Source organism: Gekko japonicus, unplaced genomic scaffold (assembly GCF_001447785.1).
Source record: "Gekko japonicus isolate JY-2015 unplaced genomic scaffold, Gekko_japonicus_V1.1 scaffold94, whole genome shotgun sequence".
NCBI classification, from domain to species: domain Eukaryota; kingdom Metazoa; phylum Chordata; class Lepidosauria; order Squamata; family Gekkonidae; genus Gekko; species Gekko japonicus.
The window spans coordinates 1,955,776-1,977,461 of NW_015174274.1; the positions used below are offsets into that span (position 1 = coordinate 1,955,776).

Consider the following 21,686-nt stretch of genomic DNA (forward strand, 5'->3'; position numbering starts at 1 on the left):
AGGGAAAGGAATGATTAATCTCCAGCAACCTTTTATGTATAATTTCACACAACTGTTACAGCCACAATCAACTTAGTTTCCTGCTGTGATCTCGCTGTAAACTCCCTACAGACCCCCATTGTTCAGAAACAGCTTGTCACCACAAATCAGCTTAGCCAACCAATTAATAAATCCTTGCAAACATATTGCAGCCACTCTAATTAAGGGGTTTTCCCCACCCTTTATTATATAAATTTCTCAGGTTTCAAGTTTTAAGCTGCGAGCTGCATACCACGATTCAACACCCAACACAGACACAGGCTGCAGGAAGAAGAGGAAATGTGTTTTCTGACTAAGCATCCAGTTCTTTGGATAGCATCCTTGACTTTTATATTTGGCCCAAACCCTGCAGGAACACAACCTGAGGAAGAACAGAATGAGAAAAACAATGATGCCTCCAGCCAAAGCTATTTGGTAGATGTTTTACGTATCCTTTCAGCTGATAACACCACTGAACAACACCAGAACCAATCAAGAGAAATTATCAGGATGCTGTTTGAAAGAACTATGTGTCCACAAAGGGTTTATGGGTTGCAAGAAGACTGTAATCTGGTCAGTACTTCAAGTAGTAAAAGAAAATGGGGCAGATGTTGTAATAACAAATTTTCTTTTCAAGTGTTTAATGTAGTTCAACAAAAATGACATTTACATTTTATTAGTTTGTATAATTTGAGAGGTTTAAAAAAGGATGTGAGCAAACATTCAATTGTAAATTTTACATGGACACTGAATAAGAAATCTAGGAAGTCGACATTGTTTTCATGCTGTTAGTGATTTGCAAAACCCAAAATTACCCTGCAACTTCCCAAGCTACGGCCGCGTTCAGACTGGCAATTTGAGGCGCTAGGGAGTCGTGGCAAAGAAAAACCGGAACAGACCTGGAACGGCTTGGTTGTGGTATTCCCATTCACACCACAGCGAATGAAGCGGGAGGATACCGTGGAGGAAGCACAATTGAGCGTTCACACTGTTGGGCCGCCCTGGCAGGCTGTTAGCAGCTCTTTCCGTGCTGGGCTGCATACGCCCATGTGCATGGGTGTATGGGTGCAGCGGCAAATAGGGCATGATCACGCATGCTCCGATGGCGCCTGCTGGGAGAAACAGCCGGTGCCTATTATCAATTACTGCAGGTTGTTCCTGCCTTAGCAGTGCTTGCGTTCACACTCAGGGAACTGGAATTAACCCGCTCTACACATGGTTCACTACCACTTTCACATGGTATCTTTTAAACTCGGGAGGGAAGCGGTACAAGACAGCTTGAGTACGGCTGGGGGACGTCTGACAGATGTGCCTGTGTGAACCCGCCCCTTTAATCCGCTACTGAAACGTTTGCCTGCCGGGCCAAACTGCCAGTCTGAACTTGGCCTACATCTTGCAGAGTTCAAAAGGTGGTAATCTCAGATGATTAATTAGCTATTTCCCACAAGCATCAAATCCAAACTGTCAAAAGACTGAGAGCCCCATGGCTTCTACCACTGCCATCTCAGTAATGTTTGTATCCACGGGTGAGGGAAGCACTTACCTTGCCTGGAAGGCACTAGAAAGTTCGTCAGGAAACATATCATTGGGTGTGTAGGTTCTAGATCCATGGCCTGATATGTTGCTGTATGCCGGACATGACAAAAGCTTATCTCCCCTGCCTCCTATGTGGAGTGAGCAAGACTGGATCCATTGTAAGGGCCAGCTAAATAAGTTGCTGCTTAGGACTTTATATTATGAGAGGCCTCTAAATACCAGTTTTTAACATTCAAAATGACTACCATTTTTTGGTTATGTTATGATGCTGTCATCGTTTATGGCTTCAGCATGTCTTATGCTGAATGTCAGAAAAGTTCACACCTAGAACCAGCTTTTTGTACTGCTCAGCCTTGGTTCATGCAAAGTAATAATGAAAAAGAAAGCCCATTGTGAACATGTACAGAATGGACTTTTTTCTCATTGCAGAGTTATTGTATTTTGGGCAAGTTGCTCATTCTACTTATTTTCATTCAGATAGTTAAAGAATAATTACTCCACAAATGGAAATATTAATACAAGATTTTGCTGTATACTTCTCACCACAAAGGCAGCTTCCAGGCCCCTGTGACATGACATGATGTTACCATGGCTCCCAAAATAGTAACAGTAAAAAAAAAAAAATGAAGTTGTAGCAGGGGGGGAAATCGAATAATTACTATGGCTTGCTCCAAAGGGCTGCCAACCTCCATGTGGGGCTTGGAGATCTCCTAAAATTACAACCGATCTCCAGGTAGCAGAGATCTGTCCCTCCAGAGAAAATGGCTGCTTTGGGTGGTGGACTCTATGGCATTGTACACTGCTTAGGTCCCTCTCCAGGCTCCACCCTCAGACCTCCAGGAATTTCTCAACCTGGAGTTGACAACCCTATTTGTGGTTGATGTCTGAGTATATTAGGATTAGATCTAAACCACTCCAGTTCTGACCACCTGATGTTCACAGAAGTTTTATGCAGGACCCCACTTGAAATTAATTTCAGGGTTGTTGTTTTTTTCTTGTTTATAGTGCCTTGAATCAGATAATTTCATATTAATTGCTGGTGGAGGCTTAGAATACCATCTTAGCGAAGAAGTGTTCCAGAAAATTTCCCTTATTCTTCTGTATTATATTACTCATCATCAAGACACCTGCTCATCAAAGCTCAGTCTAAGCAACTGGAATTATACATTTTATCTTAACAGTATGCTCAGTTTAAGAAGCAATGAGGATTCCTACTATTTTTCAAGGAATGAAACTGAAGATGTGCTAGATGCAATAAGGAAACATTTTAAAATCTCTGCAAATCAGGTAAAAGTAAAAATACATATATTAATAATGCAAAGGTATCTGCTTAGATAACGATGATAGGATTCTATTCACTGTTGAATCAGTACAGACATGTACACACAGAGAAAGAGACTAATTCATGTTCTTCTCTACATGACTCACCATTTCCTGATGCAGTTTTGATTTTGAATGATGTGATGATAATTCAGTACAAAATGATGGAAATAACATAGGAAGCAACATCACACATATAACTGTAATGTGGTTAATAAGCAGTAGTAAAAGTGGTTAGAAATGGGAAAGCATACATCAAGTAAAAATATGCTGGCAAAACACTGCCTGCATTCTCCGCTGGTGCAGTTCTTTTTCATCCATATTGATAAGGGACAAACTATTAAGGCTGTTGTAAAGGCGCAGACTTAATCTTGGTGGCGTAGTGGTTAAGAGGGGCAGACTCTAATCTGGAGAACCAGGTTTGATTCACCACTCCTCCACATGAAGCCAGCTGGATGACCTTGGGTCAGTCACAGTTCTCTCAGAACTCTCTAAGCCCCACCTACTTCACAGGGTGTCTGTTGTGGGGAGAGGAAGGGAAGGCAATTGTAAGTTGCTATGAGACTCCTTTGGGTGATCAAGAGTGGAGTATAAAAACCAATTCCACCTCCTCCTCCTCCTCTTCTGGGGTTGCTCAGGGCAAACCTAGGGAAGGGGTCAAACCTGGAAAGATGGTGGGGTCAAAGACCAAGATCCAAAAAGACAGTTGAAAATTAAATAATGTAAAACAAATATAGGAGGCTGTTTGGTCCAACTTACGTAGTAGCAACCCTTACAGGTGCTTTCTAAAATATAGGAGACCTAGCCCACTTAAAACCTGAATGATTGTACTTATTAAGAATCTGCTAAGAGACTTACAGGATTGGCTTATAGCTCCTGAGGAAGGACCTGAAGTCCGAAACACTTCTTGTACCTAGGAAAAGTGTTGAAAAGGATTGGACATCTGACTTCTGTAAAGTGTACCTGACTTCATTGTGGACACCTATTCCAGATTGGGTTTCAGGAGACTGTTATTCTGGATTATATTCATGTATTGTCCTATGATGGATTACATGTTTTGCATTGTATTGTAGTCTCTCTTTTATTGCTCTTGGGTGGGTTGATCAGTACACAGTTGTTATTTGTTGGTTGTTCTTGGTCTTTGTTGACTGTGGACTGTATTTTTGTTGTTGTAAACAAATATTTATTACATAAATTAGCAATAAATATATCACAGCTCACTAAAGTATTAATTAGAACGGCTTGCTCCATTTAGGTGACAGGCTGAGAGTTCATTCATTCAGGTAAGAGACAACTCATAATAACTGCAGGTTAAGAGCAGATCTTTGAAATATGCAGCATATTTGTGTGTCTGCAGACTGTAACAAAATGCAATTCACTTCATAGAGGGACCTGAAAGAGTACTGCAGTCAGGGCTTTTTTTCCCTGGGAGAATAGGCCGGAACAGAGTTCCGGAACCTCTTTGACAAAATTCTTTTAAAAATGTTTAAACTTTCATGAGTGTTCAGTATACAGATTGAAAACTTCATTTCCCTCTTGAGAGTTCCAGCATCTCTTTTTCCACACACACACACCCAAAACCCTGACAGTAGTTAGGTGCAAAACAACATAAAGAAATGGGGGAACCCAAGGAAGAACAGGAAAGATAGGAGAGACTTAATGCATACCGTAAAGGATCAGTGTAATACATCAAATTTTGAATTGCACTGTAAATGATTTATCATCATAATCCATATGGGCTAATTGAAACAGATGATGAGAACTGCCAAGAATATATCTACATTTCCTCTAAATCCTCATCCCAGTGTTCTAAAAGTAGTGATAGTCTTACACCGTAGATGAACCATTGACAACATAAAGCATAATTTCTGAATGAATTCTGATTAAAAATTATTGTTCCAGACAATCTTTCTCCTTTTCCATCTCTTGATCCCCTTTCTAGTGAACATTGCAGCTTCTATATCACCAGTGCAATGAGGGCAAGGTACTTTTGCACAGGTGGTTCAAAAGCAAGGATTTTACTTTCTAATGTTCACAGGTAAACACAATAGGATACCCTGCCAACACTATGTCACCAGCAAAACCTTTGAACATAGCAGGAAGCTCTTTTTATGCTGTGGATAAAGATTTGGTAATATTCACCTGAATAAACCATTCAGATATATTCCTCTTTAAACATAAGTTCTTCAAATGGAAGAGAAGTTAAAGCATGTTAAGGCTAAGCCAACTATTATACGTTGAGCCCATTTTGGAGAGGCCTGGGCTCAGTTTCTAATTAGTCCATTTCTTAATTGGAGTATTCACATTGGCGCAACTGCAAGGAACAGAACAAGCAGGTTCTATGTTAATTGCATCGGCTGCCAGTTTGCTCCTGGGCTCCACATGCCAATGTTTACCTTTTAATCATTTAATGGACTAGATTCAACGAACCTAAAGAATCACCTTCTTCCATATCCACCTAATTAATCTTTCATATCCAAAGATGGTACCCTCCTGAGGGGAACTGTCTTTCTTTGAAATGAGCCTAGGGCCCACCGGAGGCTCCTTTAGCTATTGCCCACAAACTTGGTATCGGCTTCCCCATGGAAAGCAGTGGTACTAATTCTGTAGGCCTTCCATACTACATTGAAAAAGTTCATGTTCTGAAAGATGTTGGGCTGCACTGACTGACTGTGGGACAACACTTGATGGTTTTAATTATGTGTTGTTTTCTGTATAAATAATTTTAAATTTCACATTAAAGACCAGTAAGAATCCCAGGGCATAACCTTTAGAGAGTCAAAGCTTCCCTAATCAAATGTATACCTCGGGGTTGTACCGCTCAAATTCTAAAATTTTATTTATTTATTTTTATGACATTTATACCCCGCCCTCCCCGCGAACGGGCTCAGGGCGGCTCACATAAGGCACCAGGTGCGTTCAGTATACAAATATAAATACAAGATTAAAACAATTTAAAATCAGTTCTACAGATGCATAATTAGACTCCTAACATCTTGCGCACAGGGGGGAAGGCTGGGGTGATGGAAGATGTTACCCCCCCCAGTGATCTCTCTCAATAGAGAAGCAGTGGTGGAAGTGGCCGTGGTGGCTTCTACTCATAAGCTTGGCGGAAGAGCTCCATCTTGCAGGCCCTGCGGAACTGCACAAGGTCCCACAGGGCCCTGATCTCCTCCGGGAGCTCATTCCACCAGGTAGGAGCCGCCACAGAGAAAGACCTGGCCCTTGTTGCCACAAGCTTGGCCTCCCTAGGGCCTGGGGTAACCAGCCGGTGTTGCGATCACAACCGAAGTGCTCTTTGGGGAATATATGGGGAAATGCGGTCCCTCAGGTAAGTTGGACCCTGGCCATGTAGGGCTTTAAAGGTAAGCACCAGCACTTTGAAGCGAATCCGGTATGCTATAGGCAGCCAGTGCAGCGCTTTCAGCACAGGTCGGATGTGCTCCCAGCTCGGGGTGCCCACCAACAACCTGGCCGCAGCATTCTGCACCAGATGTAGCTTCTGGATTTGCAACAAAGGCAGCCCCATGTAGAGAAAATAAATAACTACAGAATTCTCCAAGACTGAATTTTATCTGAACATCTAGCCAAGGCAAGTTTTGCATTAAGCTTCATGTATGAAAACACCATCCCTCCTTCCCATCCCATTATTTATAGTACAATGTGATCATCTAAGCATTAATCTAATTTTCTTCCATTTTCAGTGTGTTCATGTTCTAGGGAATGAAACTGGTGTCCTGACCAGCAATGGAGCTGATGCAAATACACTTCCCCGTCTGGCTGCTGCCATTCTTACATCTGTTCTACAAGGAGCCTGCCTGGGTAAATTACATTTACCCTCACCAGAATTCTTCACGAGCTATATTTTCAGTTCTCTAAACAGCACTACTGAACTCCATGTAACAGGTAGAGTGGCTTATGTACCTTAATCTAACATGTTATTGTTTTAACCTGGCACTTTGTGCCCCTGTTAGCCGCCCTGAGCCTTTGGCGTAGGGCGTGATATAAATGTAAATATAAATAAATAAAATCTCTGTTAGTGGCTTTGATTAAAAATAGTGTTCAGAAGAGCAAGCATAAATACTCTGGAGCACTGGTGCGAAATCTGTCTTTCTGAGGTGGAATAGGCAGTTGTTATGACCTGAGTAGAGAAAGAGGAATAAAGCCTGCAGAACAGGAGAGAAGTAAGTACAGTCGAAGAAAGGTACAGCACAAGTACAGTAGAGGAAAAATTCAGAATGAGAGAGAGAAAAGAACACAATAACATTCTGAAGCACAATGTCTTTTTAACTCTTAGGACCTTCTTTGGCAGATGGGATGCCATTGTAACTGTGAAATAGGTTTTTTACAGGAAGGCCATCTGTGCAACACCTCTGACTGTTTTTTTGCACAATATTTTTTTAAATGTTCACATATTATGATTAAAAAACCCCAAACAAATAGTTCTAAAAACTGGAGTTGCATGAACAGTTGAGGAGCTCCATAACCACAGAGGTTTCCCCAGCTTCTGCCATATCAAGGACTGCTTTTGTGGAATTGCAGGAAATGGGCAAGCCATGGTAGCTGATAGCTTTGTATATGGACTGGAATATATGTAGAACTGTGGAGTTTTGTGCAGTTACGATGGTTCTGTCTTTTTAAATAAATTTTTGACAATTTCCCACTGTACAAACACACATACACACGCAGCAGAGATCCCTTGAAACTGCATCCATGTCGCAATTAACGATGATGCAGATCACACCGTAAATATGTGCAAATATAGGTCATTCAAACAATAATGTTTTGTGGTGGTATGACGGGAAACCAAACAGATGGGCAAAACCCAGACTTGAACATTAAGACTCTCAGCAAGGATGACTAATCCTTGACATATAGATATGGTTGCAAGAAGTCTCCACACTTCCTGTAGTTTGCGTGAAGTTGGTCATAGCTAAAGCTGGGTAATAGACAATATGTTGACAGGAAGCTTACACTTCAGAACCATTGCTCCAGGATTTAGTTATCTCATTTATGTGAAATATTTGTTGAGCTGGCCTCCTCTCAAAGAGAACTGGATGACAAATTGTGCTTCTCTCCTTTAAACTTTTCAGGGCCAGTATAATGAATTATGTTGCATATGGAATGTAGGTGGTTTAATTTGCTAGGGAAAATCTTGGTTTGTTTCAGAAACTAAATTAGACTCCATTAGGACAGACTGATAGTTTTTCTAGCTGAGTACAGTGCCTCTTCTTTAGGACCAGGATTACAAGCAGTACCAGGTTTGTAATCACACATCATCTAGCTATACAATTCACTACCATCCTGTTTCTTGTTCCACCAAGATTTCAGAATATATGACATTCATAGGAAAGGACAGGTGTTATTTCGCATTTTCTTCTAGTTTCAAATCATTCTCCAAGTGTGTATAAGAACCTCTACATTTGAAACAGATGTACCACAAATATGCTCTCCTTACTGAACAACCAGTGTGGTGTGGTGGTTAGAAGCACCACAATGTGGCTGTCTGCATTTCTATTATTGGAAACTGCCTTGAACAAAAATTAGAAGAGACGAGATAGAAATATTGGTAACATAAATGAGTAAAATAAAAACATAAATACCTCATTTAATGTATCAATCATAGTATCTACAGTAGTAACAGCTGACACAACAGAAATAATTATAGGCACTACAATTATAACTTTATAGAAACAAAATATTTTTATCCTCTTAGTTTAGTAAGTAATCCCATTTTTTCTAATGAATTCTCTTAGCAATAGACCAGCTTCTGAGCATGCTAAGGGCTGGAAAGAATTGCAGCTCAAATGGACAAATGTACCCCAGAAGAATAACAGATGCTGAACATCAAAATATTCCAGTTGTAACAAAGCCAGATAATGGGATAATTATGACCAGTTATCAAGAAGCAAATGAAAACACTATTAAATGGGAGCAGGTAAGAAGCATCTATGGAATGGGCAATATTATCTACAATATCATTTACAAACAATTTACCCAATTAAATAACCTTTTGGACTTACTTGGCTATTTTTTAAAAAAAGAATGGAGATTAAATGGGTTTTGGATTGGGTTATAAAAGAAGAAAGCAGTTTTGGAGAAAGGCGCACATTTTATAATCTACCTGTATTTTGGCTTCTGTTAACTGTCTTGTTAAATACATAGATATTCCTTTGAGAAGGTTATTGCTCAGAGGACTACATTTTTATGTTGTTACTAAAATTTATCCTGGTTTTTTCCATGTTCATAAGAAAACCATTGATTTTCATTAGTAACAGATGGTTCAGGGTTTTCCTGCTGTTAGTTAAATTAAGACACAAAAGTTAATTGCCTCAGATAAAATGCCACAGAAATAGGTCACTGATCTTCAGGTAAATATATTTGTTACAGAATACTCTTAATTTAGTGCTCCATAATAAAAACAAAATATTCTATATAATTTTTAAAAACTGTATTTCAGAATTGTTGTTGTTGTTCAGTCGCACAGTTGAGTCCGTCTCTTCGTGACCCCATGGACCAGATCCAAATATGCACAAAAATCGAGCTGGCCTTGCTATTTGCAATGGCAATGAATCATGATACCCAGCTTCTGGACAAAAAAGAAATTACGGATGAATTTCTATTGTTGAAATTATTCCATTACTGTGTCCTACAGAGATACTTCACATATAACTCAAGTAGCTCAAGACTACCTGAGCTACTGCTTGATTTAATATTTCCTACTATAAAACAAGAGGACATTCTGATTAGATGCCCGTCTAACCTTTCCTTGAAAATCTGCCAAGTAAGAAGTTTCTAGGCACGCCCAAGTGTCCTTTTCTAGTACTGTGATGTTCATATAGTTAGAGAGTCCTGCCAGTTAAGAATGCAACCTTTCATTTAATCTAAAACTGTAAATGGAGCAATCTGTGGATTTTCTTTAGACTCCATTTTACAGATCTAAGTCTTATCAGCTAATGTCATTTTTAGATGCACTATACAAGTGAAGGACCCACAAGTCTGATATGGGTGATCCCAACTCTCCCCTACCGTGTTTTCCCCAAAATGAGACACTGTCTTATATTTATTTTTTCTCAAGAAGACACACTAGGGCTTATACCACAAATGCATAGAAATCCTGCTAGGGCTTATTTTTGGGGTAGGTCTTATTTTCGGGGAAACAGGGTACTCACTTACCAGGCCAGCTGCTTGATGTCCAGTCCACCTACCTGCAACACTGCCACTTCCACCTGCCTGGGTCATGCAGTTGCTAGTAATGGGTGGAGCCAGGAGGACAGCTCCTGCTCTTCTTGCTGGCTCGCCTGCAGTACTGCCTCCTCTTCCAGCCTGGCTCATGTGGCAGTGGCAGCAGGGAGAGGCTCACATTCCCCCCATCAGCAGTGTTGTTGTCTCTGCAATCCTGGCTCATGTGGTGGCAGCAGCTCAGGCTCCTGCGCCTTCCTCTCAGAAGTGTCACCACATGGACTCTCATGAGGGACAGGGGACCAATGTTCCCTCTAAGCTGTGGAGTCTTGTGAGCAAAAAATCTACTTTGTGAGCTACTGGCATTAAAGCTGTGAGCGAGCGACTTGGTGGTTGCATCAATTAGTCTGCTCTGAAGCCAACCTTCCTGAGCTGAGACAAATATGTGTGAGCCGGAGGCTAAAAAACTGAGCTGGCTCACACGAACTCAGCTTAGAGGGAACACTGCAGGGGACCCCTGTGGCAGCAGCAGTATCTTACTGCTACCCCACTCACTCACTCACGTTTACTCCTCCCCCTTCTGCTTGCCCACCCTGTCAAGGGCTGGGGTGCAGGCAGGGGAGAGTCCAAGTCCAGTTTGGGGTCTAAGCCAAAAAGTAATTAAAGCCCAAAGCACAAAACCAGGAGTGGGGTCATTCAGAGTCAGGGTCAGAAAGCCGAGAGATCTGAGCAGGAACTGAGCCTGAAAACTGGAGGCGTAGTGGATGCAAGAGCATCACGAGGTTGACTAGTTGCTTCCACGAAGAAGCCAGCCTGGAGAATGAAGCTAAATAACCCTCCGCTGCTGTTTCCAATTAGCGAATGGCACGAGCAGCCAGGTGTCTGTCAAAACTCAAGGCTGAATGACCGTCTGCTCCGCAAGCTCACGCTGCCGGGTCGCCAAGTCCTGGCGGAATTGCTCTCTTAGGCGAGCAACCTGCAGAGGCAAGTTGGGGGGGCTTTCTACATGTAGCTGCTCCTTGACAGCTGGTGCCAAGCCAGGTGATGATGTGGGCGGCGAAGGCAAACTGTCCATCTCTGAAGTTTCAGAGGGGTCAGCTGTGGGTTCTGCTGAAGCTGTCAGCTCCCCCTCACCATCGCCCGTGACACACCCTCTCACCTTCCCCTACTGCTAACTCTGCTCCTCCACTTGCCAACCCAGACACCTGCTCAGCCTTCCTCCCCATCTCGGTCCTTGGCTTGTCCTTTCTCAAAATGTCTGCCAAGACCTTGCAACATGGTGTCACAAGACCTTGGGGTTTTCCCCAGTAAGTAGGTTTGGGGGCTTTTAAAAATTCTCTTTAACTTTTTCTTTCAGTTTCAGATTTTCTAACATGTGGTGGTTTCTGCTGGTTTGAAGAAACTTTTCCTTTCTCTCTGCATGGTCCCAATCTCTGGATTTAAGGATCCACAGCTCGTGCCATGTTGCGAATTAGATTTAACAATAGGGTTGCTAACCCCCTGATGGGGGTGGGTTTCCCCCCAATTTCCCCTGGAGGTGATGTCATTGTGCCAGGCACTTTGTGCGGGGGACACTCTAACATTTGGCTAAAAACTCTGTGGTGACCATAGAGTTTTTAACCAAATATTAGAGTGTCCCCTGTACAATGTACCCAGCGCAGTGATGTCACTTCCAGGTGATGTCATCATGGTGTATGCGCAAAGAAGAACCTGGAGAGAAGCCAGGAGTCACCCGGTGGCAGGTGGCTAAGACTTGGCAACCCTATGTAACAAAGTCATCTAGTGAGCTTCCACAGTAGAGTGGTGATTTGAACCTAGGTGTCCCAGATTGTGGTCTGAAATGCTAACTGCTATACTGTATTGGCTTTTGTGGGGTGGCTGCTCATGAACAGTAATAAGCAGCCAGTCCTCTGTGAGTCTTGCAAGTCATATGGTAATAAGTTTTTTCTGTGGTTGCTGTCAAGCCTGGACCCAATGAGCTGTCTATCAAAAGCCAAAACATCCCTGAAAAGAACCCTGCCCTCCCTCTTACTGACAGAAATCAAGGCTGGCAATATTGCTGTAGCTGCCATTGAGATATTAAGAAAGCATTCATTTTTAAAACCACAGGTGCTGCTTCTTTTAGTTGGAGGAGTTAACCCCCTTTTAAATTCCTATTTTATTTTTTTAGATTTTGATTTTTTTCTGCAAACCTGCAGCTTTTCTTAGGATTATTGAAATATCTGTCTTGAATGTTAAGTATCCATAGATCAGGCCATGTTAAGAATTAGATATATTGATGATGATATCTACTATTGTTGTTTCAAGCTGCAAAGTGCTGTATTTAGTCAACATTTCTTGTCTCACTTAGGCTTGTCTCCCTGCAAATGAGCTTGTGAAAATATTTTTCCATGACAGTCATCAACCAATTTCTAAGGAACACTTCAAGCAAATAAGCCCAGCAATAATTCAGCAGCTATTAAGTTGTTCTTGCAAGTTTATGGAGCCCAAACAAACCAAACCTCCACCAACAACTTTAGAGAGTAAGTTGTGTTATGAAACTATATATTATTAATGATCACAGGGTTTATTTTGTGAATGTGATTGTCATTGGTTTGAACGTCTTAAAAATGGAGGAAATAACTTTTCATGAGCCAGTCCCCCCCCAGTCATGCTCCATTCTTCTCCTTACGACAGCTCCCTTCACACACAGCTTTGGTTCATTCACCAATGGGGAAACTAGCTGGATTTGTGCTATCAATGAGGGGAAATGGAGGATAGTGAGTGATATCTGAACCCTTGTGAACACAGAGTACCTTCCTTGGTACTGAGGTACTTAGATTACATCTGAGGTAATGAAGCTTGAATATTAAACTATTTTACAAAGATTCAAGCTAATATAGCTGCTAAGCTTTCTAGAAGCCTGAGCAACTGAAGGGGAGGGTTTTGAAGGTATTTATTACTTTGTGGTCTCTTCAGATATAGTGAATAAATACAAGTTTATTTATTTAAAACATTTTTGCTGCCTTTCCACCCAGGGTCCACAGGTGAACATAAGAAACATTTAAAAATACAGTTAAAGTTATAAAATTCAATTTAAAAACCATCTGCAAGACCGGGGCTCCCAATATGTCCCTCAGAGAGTCTTGTGCTCATCAGATCAACATCTGCTAGTGATCCCCAGCTCAAAAGACATCTGCTTAGCCTCAACCAGAGCCAGAGCCTTTTCGGCTCTTGCCTCGACCTGGTGGAACACTCTCCCAAGTGAGATCAGGGCCCTACGGAATTTGCTTCAGTTCTGCAGGGCCTGTAAAATGGGATTGTTCCGCCAGGCCTTTGGTTGAGGTGGTGGAGGTCCAAATACATTGTCTTCCCCTGCTCTACCCTGCTTACACTATTCCATCTTGTATTATTGGCGGTGGTTCTTGCCCACTTACCCAGTATCTGACTTACCTGGGCAGATATACAATTAGGAATTCCTGGGAACATTTGTTAAATTGTGTCTGACTGCCATCTGATGATTTGTACTAGTTGTTCTGTATAGATTGTAATGTTTGGAATTGTGTATTTATTGTTTTAACTGTTTTATTCAATTGTTGTGACCTGCCCTGAACCCTGCAATCCAGGGGAGGGTGGGATAGAAATCCAATAAAGAAATAAAAACACTTAAACAAACAACACTAGAAGGAGGGCAAAAAACCATTATGCCAGATGAAACAAAAAAATCTTCACCAATAGAGGAAGACAGATGAGGGGAGGGAGTTCCAGGGGAGGAAGTTCCAAAATTTTGGAGCCACAATCAAGAAGGCCCTTTCTTGGATTGTCACCTGTCTAACTTCAGATGGCAGGGGCAACCAAAGCAGGGCCTCCAAGGATGACTGGAATGAATGAGTAGGTTTGTGTGGGAGAAGGTGGTCTTTAAGGTATATGGGTCTCAGGCTGTACAGGGCTTTAAAGGTCAATACCAGTGCCTTGAACCGAACCAGGAACAAATTGGAAGCCAGTTTAGATGGAACAAAACTTAAGTGTTATGGTCCCTATGACCCACTCCAATCAACACTCTGGCCACAGCATTTTGTTCCAACTGCAACTTCTGAACAGTATTCACAGCAGCCCCACAGAGTGCATTGCAGTAATCTAATCTAGATAGAACATCCCCGGGCTACAAACCTGCTGCTTTAGGGGAATGCAACCCCATCCATCTTCATTTTATCAGGAATAAGTTTCATTTCAAAACTGCCTCCAGGCACCTGTTCATGGTTTCCACAGCATCTCTGGTAGCACAAGATAAAGCTGAGTGTTATCTGCATATTAGTAGCAGCTCAGCCCAAATCTCTGGATGACCTCTCTCAGTTGCTTTTAGGGTTGCCAGGTCCCTACCTACTGCTGGCGGGGGGACAGAGCTTACTTTCTTGGATGTTCTGGTGTGCACACATAGTGTGTGTGCCACAATGACGTCATCTGGAGTTTTTAGGCTGAGTGCTACAGCGTCCCCCCGGAAACGTACCCAGTGTGATGACATCACGTCCAGCATGATCCTGGCACTTTGGGGGTGGGGTTCCCCCCGCTGGCTGGATATGGGCTGACGGATTAGGGGCCCCTAAAGTGGGCAAACCCCCGCCCCCCCGGGGGAATGGCAAGCCTAGTTGCTTTACATAAATGTTGAAAAGCATGAGGGAGAAGATGAAACTTTGGGGAACCCATAGGCCAAAGGCCAAAGGGCACAGCCTCAGTCCTCCAGCACCACTCTGAAACCTACCCTCAAGGAAGAACTGGAACCCCCACAGAACAGAGCCTCCCAGTCCCAGTCCTGAAAGACAGTCCAGAAGGATACTATGAGCTCCAAGAGCTCCAGGAGAATTAACATGGTTGTATCTTCTGGCACATGTCATCTACCAGGGCTACCAAGGATGTTTCAGTCCCATAACCAGGCCTGAAACCAGATTGGAATGGATCTAAAAAAATGCTTTGTTCAGTAAATTCTTAAGTTGGCCAGTTACCACCCATTTAAACCACTCATTGCTCACGAATAGTACATTTGAGACTGGATGTTCTAGTCGTCTGATGCCCTATATCTATATTTTGGGTGAGTCACTTACTTCTCCTCTAGGAAAAAAAAATTAAGCAACTGTATTTGTATGAAAGACCTTATCAGCTTCTTGCCTTTGGGGGGATGATTGAAGTTTCTGGAGCTAGTCCCTTTTGTCATACTCACCCTGGCCCTTATCAGTTAAGTGGACCTCTTTAGTTATTCCAAGCAGGATTTCATTATTTCAGGTACTTAACTGTAAGCTGCCTTGAGTCTACATAGAGAGAGGCATGTTAAAACTGTTCTAAATAAACATGGAGAAAACTAACTCATAAGTAGATTCCAAATCTTGGTTTCAGGCCTTTACAGAAGGACTGATAGAACTTCTGATCTCCTCCCTCATAGCAGTTATCCACAGAATATGCTGGTCTGATCTTGAGTCGATCTTTTCACAGGACAAAACAGCATATGTAGTTATTCCCCCCCTTTTATGTTAGTGTGTTCCAGATTTGGGGGCAGAGGGGTAAGAGTTACCTTTACAGAAAGATTAGTAAAGGTAAAGGTTTCTGTTCAGAAGGATCTTTTGGGGGCTCAAACCATTTTTTTCAACTGCAATTCTATGCAGAGCTACATAGGATTGTGGTGTAAACATTGCTAGGTTTATACCCCCAAAACATTATTATGGGTTGAAATATATTACAGGTAAAGGTTTCCCTTGCTCAAAAGCCAGTCGAATCCGACTCTAGGGTTGCGGTGCTCATCTCCGTTTCAAAGCCGAAGAGCCAGCGCTGTCCGAAGACGTTTCCGTGGTCATGTGGCCGGCATGACTAAACACCAAGGCACACGGAACGCTGTTACCTTCCCACTGAAGTGATACCTATTTATCTACTTGCAATTTCTTGCTTTCGAACTGCTAGGTTGGCAGGAGCTGGAACTAGAGATGGGAGCTCACTCTGTCATGCGGCACACTCAGGTCTCGAACTGCTGAACTACCGACCTTCCACAGCCTGCAGTTCAGCGTTTTAACCACTTGAGCCACCGCAGCTCCTATTTATCTACTTGCAATTTCTTGCTTTCGAACTGCTAGGTTGGCATGGTATGGGATTATAGATTGTAGCAAATATTTAAAATGTTAAATATACACAAAAACAAAGATTATATAGTCAAACAATACATGTGAGGATACAGAGAAGAGAGTTTGTTATACTGGCAACAAAAGACTAATTTTTTTTTAGATCAACATTTGACCAATATGGGCTGCGGTCACACGGAGCATTAGGCACACTAGAGAGACGGAAGATAGGCGGATTTTCCGGGCGCGATCTCACCGCCACATCTGGGAAGCATAGAGCTCCCGTGGTGAACCCGAGGCTTCCTGCCGAAGACGCACGGTTAAAAACTAGTACCTCGGAGGTACTAGTTTCCGGTAACCGCGGGGCAAGGGCGGGCGTCTGATCACGTTTCCGGTGGTAGTTCCGGCGCCCGCCCATGCCCCCTCGTATAAAGGTGTTTTCTTTTCAACTGTCCATGGGATGTGCACAAGCACCCAACGGGGCATGCACACACTTTGGTGTCCGGAAAACAAAACACCCATTTGCCGCGCCGCTTCTTTGCCATGGCACAGGATTGTGGTGTGCTTGGCACCTCCCCCCTTCCACGGGACCTCCACGGTACGTCTGCTGGCGCAACCGCGCGTTATTTTGCCCTGGGGCAAACAGCCACCCCTCCCCCCCGCGATATCCGGCCTGTGTGACCGAGGCCATGGTTTAGTTATTAGGTACAAGTATTATAATTACGTGAAAGATCTCCCCCCATGTATGTATGTATGTATGTATGTTTATGTGTTGAATGTGTGTATTATTTAAAAAAACAAAGATACATGCTATATGGAAAAAAATTAAGAATGGAATTTTTGATGCAGCAAAATCTCAGGACAAGTATTGAATGGACTGAGTGACATTGATCCAACCCTACTTCTAATACATTGCTTATATTTTTTCATACCTCAGTATCTACTTAATAGCATAGGTGTCACATCAGAGTATTTTCAATCCATTAGTTTGCCCTAGATAAGCAGTCACACATCATATTTTTCTCCAACTGTGCAATGTATTGTCTTACACCAGGTGAGGCTAATATATCCTTCTGATTCACTGGATCCTCTTTTCTCAACTTGCCTTCATTTTGCCTGACCTAGGTTCACCTACTCAGCTTTGCTTATTTCTTTTCTTTGCTTCACCTGCCACAGAATCACAGTCTTCCCTAATCCTCTTCTGAAAATACTTACGTGGACATAAGTGCTTTGATAATCTGTGGGACTTGGCGTTCATCTAATGAGTTCTTTCACTTGTATGTTGGCTTTCAAAAAATGACCTTTTGAGTTCATTTCATTATAACAATCATGGTTTTAAGCGCTCTTGTTTTTTGTCTATTTTCTGTGCAGAATATGGATACAGCACTGCTGCAGTCTTACTTATTACACTTGGATCAATGTTTGGCACAGCTCTCATTCTATTCAATTCCTGTCAAGAAAGCTACACTCTTGTTTTACAACTTTTTGTGGGGTTAGCAGTAGGAACCCTCTCTGGAGATGCTCTGCTACATCTTATTCCACAGGTATGGTTCGTGCTGGCATGCTCAGATGTAAAATGTCCCTTTATACTGAAACTTCTATTTGCTATACTCTACCTTTCTTAGAACTCCTTTAGTCTAGTGGTGTGTTTTATATACACAGAGCAAGCAAAATTTCAATAACTGTAATTTAAGAAAGTCAGGTTGTGTTTCCAGCTCATTAAAGTCAGTAAGACTTCCATAGTAGACTGGAAAGTTAAAATCACCCAGGAGTAGGACAAGCTGAATGGCCCCTGTGGCACCATAAGCCAGTGCTGAAAGGGCCTCTCAGCTCAGACCAAACCAGCAGCACCAACAATGGGCATCATCCCCTGCCTCCTCCTCCAAATCTGGCGTCAATGCTGGATTGGTGATCTACTGGGAGATTTTCCTGTAATTTAAATAGCTGGTCTGCTTCTGATGGGACTGTTACAGGACTTTTACATAGTATGCAGATACAAGTTAGTTGTCAGACAGCCAGACATTAAACATTTAAAATGGAATATCTATTTGCACTGATATTGTTGGTAGAAAATACTGGTGGCAGGCAGTATACATTAAGGTAAAGTGCTAGATAATCAATAACTATGCTCATTCATGTAGGATTTTTTTTGCATTGTTCTGCAACTGTTAAGTGCTTTTTAAACATTTCTATATTTTTATCTAGAATCAGAATATGTCAACATTAAAACATTTCATGCAATTATGAATGTCTGTGAAAGAGTTCTGCAATATACTACATACTTTAGGGCCAAACTACAAGCTACCTTTTACACAAGTGCACCATGGGGACTTGCAGCTATATTGTAGCTGCAAGTTCCTTCCCAGTGGCAACTCCATTTAGAAGTACTGCAGGGGTCCAATTCAGGTTGGGATTGTGGTGCGGAGGAAGAAGGGACTTTGTCCTTTCCACCTTGCTGTTTTCTGAGCCCAAATGACCCCAAGGGCGCTTTCCCCTCTGTTGGGGAGACCTTTCCACACATTGGGTATCATGCTGGGAGGAGGGATGGTGTCAACTGGGTAAAAATGATCCATACAAATAATTCATTCCTGTGGAAGCAACTTCCATTCTTCTCAGAACCCTGGTGAAGGAAATTTAACTGTGCAGTTTTATCCTCCACAATCAGTGTCCAATTCAATCTCAAGCCTTCCCTCTTGGATCAGTCATACCTCCTCTTCCTTCTGGTCCCTCTTCTCATTGGAGATACTGCACACACATCCATGGGTGGGTTTTACCTGAACTAGCTCTGGGTGGACACATCTCACGCATCGTAACTGCTTAAATTGCTCTCTACTGCATTCCCTGTATTTGTGTGTAACATTGATTTCTTTGCATTGCATCTTTTTATGTCTTTCTTACTTGCTTTCTGTCACTGTATGCAATAAAGATTGATTCAGCTAGTTTAAAGATTACCCTATTTCTTGTCTTCCATTGTATTTTCCCCATATATCACTGCAAGTACATACCTAGGTGTGCACAAACTTAGAGTCCCATACTTGGGTTGAGAGGTGGATATGTAAAGGCCACACACATATATCCCACTCTTACACTACTGGACAGCTGGTTGCAACAAAGGGGAACCTTTCTAAGCCCATCCGTAGTATGACTCCTAGCTGTACCAAGAATGCACTGATGTTAGAAACTTGGAGCTATTCAGGCCATCTTTGGGATAAGGCAGAGAGACCTGTCATCATAAAAATCTTCCTTCTGGCTTCCTTCACCTACCTGGCAGAGGGGGATTTTATGTGTAATAGTAATGCCAGAGGTTGATTATGCTCCAGTTAAACAAATCAACTCAATCAGAGTGAAGAATCTGGCATTGGCAGCTTGGTGCCCAATATTATTATCTGCAGCAAAAACAAACAAACAAAACCCCCAGTTAAGATCTGCATCAGAAGGCCTGCACTGTATGGCTGCACCCTCAGAAATACAGTGACCAGAGAAAGAGCTTTTTCCATAGTGGCACCTTCAGCTCAGACTGAGTTGGCTGAAGCTGAACCTGGTGAAGACGGAGGTCCTGTGCCTGAGTTGGGGCGGTTTGGGGGCAGGGTTCCCACTCTCGACCTTCAGTGAGGCACCATTGGTACCAGTGCCAGAAGTTAGGAGCTTGGGAGTGCTCCTTGACGCCTCCTTAACAATGGAGGCCCAGGTAGCAGCCACTGCTAAGTAGGCCTTTTACCATCTTTGGCTGATTCGGCAGTTGGTTCTCTTCCTCAGCCGTGACGACCTGGCTACAGTGACCCATGCGATGGTCACCTCGAGACTAGACTACTGTAATGCTCTCTACATGGGGCTGCCCTTGTCACAAATCCGGAAGCTGCAGCACATCCAGCCTGTGCTGAAGGCACCGCACTGGCTGTCAGTAGCATACCGAATTTGCTTCAAGGTGCTGGCTTTGACCTTTAAAGTCCTATATGGCCAGAGACCGACATACCTGCGGGACCGCCTTTCCCCATATATACCCCAGAGAGCACTACGGTCAGGAACACAACACCGACTGACCGTTCCAGGACCTAAGGATGCCAGGCTGCTGCCACCAGGGCCAGGGCCTTTTCAGTGGTGGCTCCATACTGGTGGAATGAGCTCCCGGAAGAGATCAGGGCCCTGCAAGACCTTCTGCAGTTCTGCAGGGCCTGCAAGATGGAGGTCTTCCACCAGGCTTTCAATTAGGAGCCGCCACACCACCACCATCTATGGTTACGGGCCGGCCCTGGTCTGGAAAGCATATTACATCATAGCTCTATGCTGAAGATCACTAAGTTGGAAAGAACCATTACCATCACTAGCACTTTAATTATTGGAGTGTTCTAATGTTTTAATGTTTACTGTCAATGCTTATATTTAAATGTTTTAAGCTTTGTATATGGTTTTATGGTACTGGGTACCGACTAATGTTAGCCACCCTGAGCCCGCTCGCGGGGAGGGCGAGGTATAAATCAAAATAACAAACAAATAAATAAATAAATAAATTGAATCTGGAATGCCCTCTATCTAAGTTTTCCTGCCATCAAATTTGTTTAGCTGTACATGCCAGGGAAAAACTCCCATTATGTTGAGCATGTGTGTGTATGGCTTTATACTCATACTCTGCTTACTTTTGATTTTCTGTGCTTTTGATCCACAAATTTCTGATTCAATTTCAGCAATTTGTTTTGCATCTCCACTTTCCCTTCAGAGTAATTTGCATTGTGCATTGAGTGAGGTTATTGCACATGCAGCAATTATATGGATTTTCTGATGGAATGGCTTGTGTCACCAGGTCAGAGGCACCACAGCTTCATCATTCCCTTGCACTTTTTTTTGTTTGTGCATGCTCTCTAGTGATACTCTGCAAAAAGAAATAGAACCCATTATTGCCTTTTTTTGCATCTGCGCATTATTGATAATTTGCTGGTGTGTAACACTTGAGCTGCGGTGGCTCAAGTGGTTAAGACACTGAACTGCAGGCTGTGGAAGGTCCAGCAGTTCAGCAGTTCGAGACGGAGTGAGCTTCCTGTCTCTAGTTCCAGCTCCTGCCAACCTAGCAGTTCGAAAGCAAGAAATTGCAAGTAGATAAATAGGTACCACTTTGGTGGGAAGGTAACAGCATTCCGTGTGCCTTGGTGCTTAGTCATGCCGACCACATGACCACGGAAACGTCTTCAGACAGTGCTGGCTCTTCGGCTTTGAAACGGAGATGAGCACCGCAACCTTAGAGTCAAACTCAACTGGCTTTCGAGCAAGGGAACCTTTACCTTTACCATGTTTATTTAAAACATCAATTTATGATTGGTTGTTTGGTTTTTTAAAATTTCATCACCAGTGTGGCACTGAGATTCTTTGTTTTGCACATGCTGGCACAATTCACGACATTAAATATGAGTGACTGCCTAAGTCCTAATTGGATGCGTTCAATGAAATCATTTAATAAAATAATTACGAGAATATAGTAGAGCAAACTTGAATTACAAAAATTTTAAAAACCAGAACAGATGGGAGGTGGCCATTACACTAGTGTCCTATTGCTTAATT

At 42.6% G+C, this 21,686-nt stretch overlaps 1 protein-coding gene across 1 annotated transcript in view; it reads left to right on the plus strand.

The window, feature by feature from the left end:
* SLC39A12 (solute carrier family 39 (zinc transporter), member 12) overlaps positions 1-21,686 on the plus strand; it is a 38,717-nt gene that overhangs the window by 188 nt on the left and 16,843 nt on the right. The window contains exons 2-8 of the mRNA XM_015423751.1: positions 392-591; positions 2,560-2,841; positions 6,579-6,780; positions 8,631-8,812; positions 9,530-9,658; positions 12,407-12,578; positions 17,508-17,680. Of these exons, the coding sequence (XP_015279237.1) occupies positions 392-591; positions 2,560-2,841; positions 6,579-6,780; positions 8,631-8,812; positions 9,530-9,658; positions 12,407-12,578; positions 17,508-17,680 (1,340 nt within the window). The remainder of the gene's footprint in view (positions 1-391; positions 592-2,559; positions 2,842-6,578; positions 6,781-8,630; positions 8,813-9,529; positions 9,659-12,406; positions 12,579-17,507; positions 17,681-21,686) is intronic.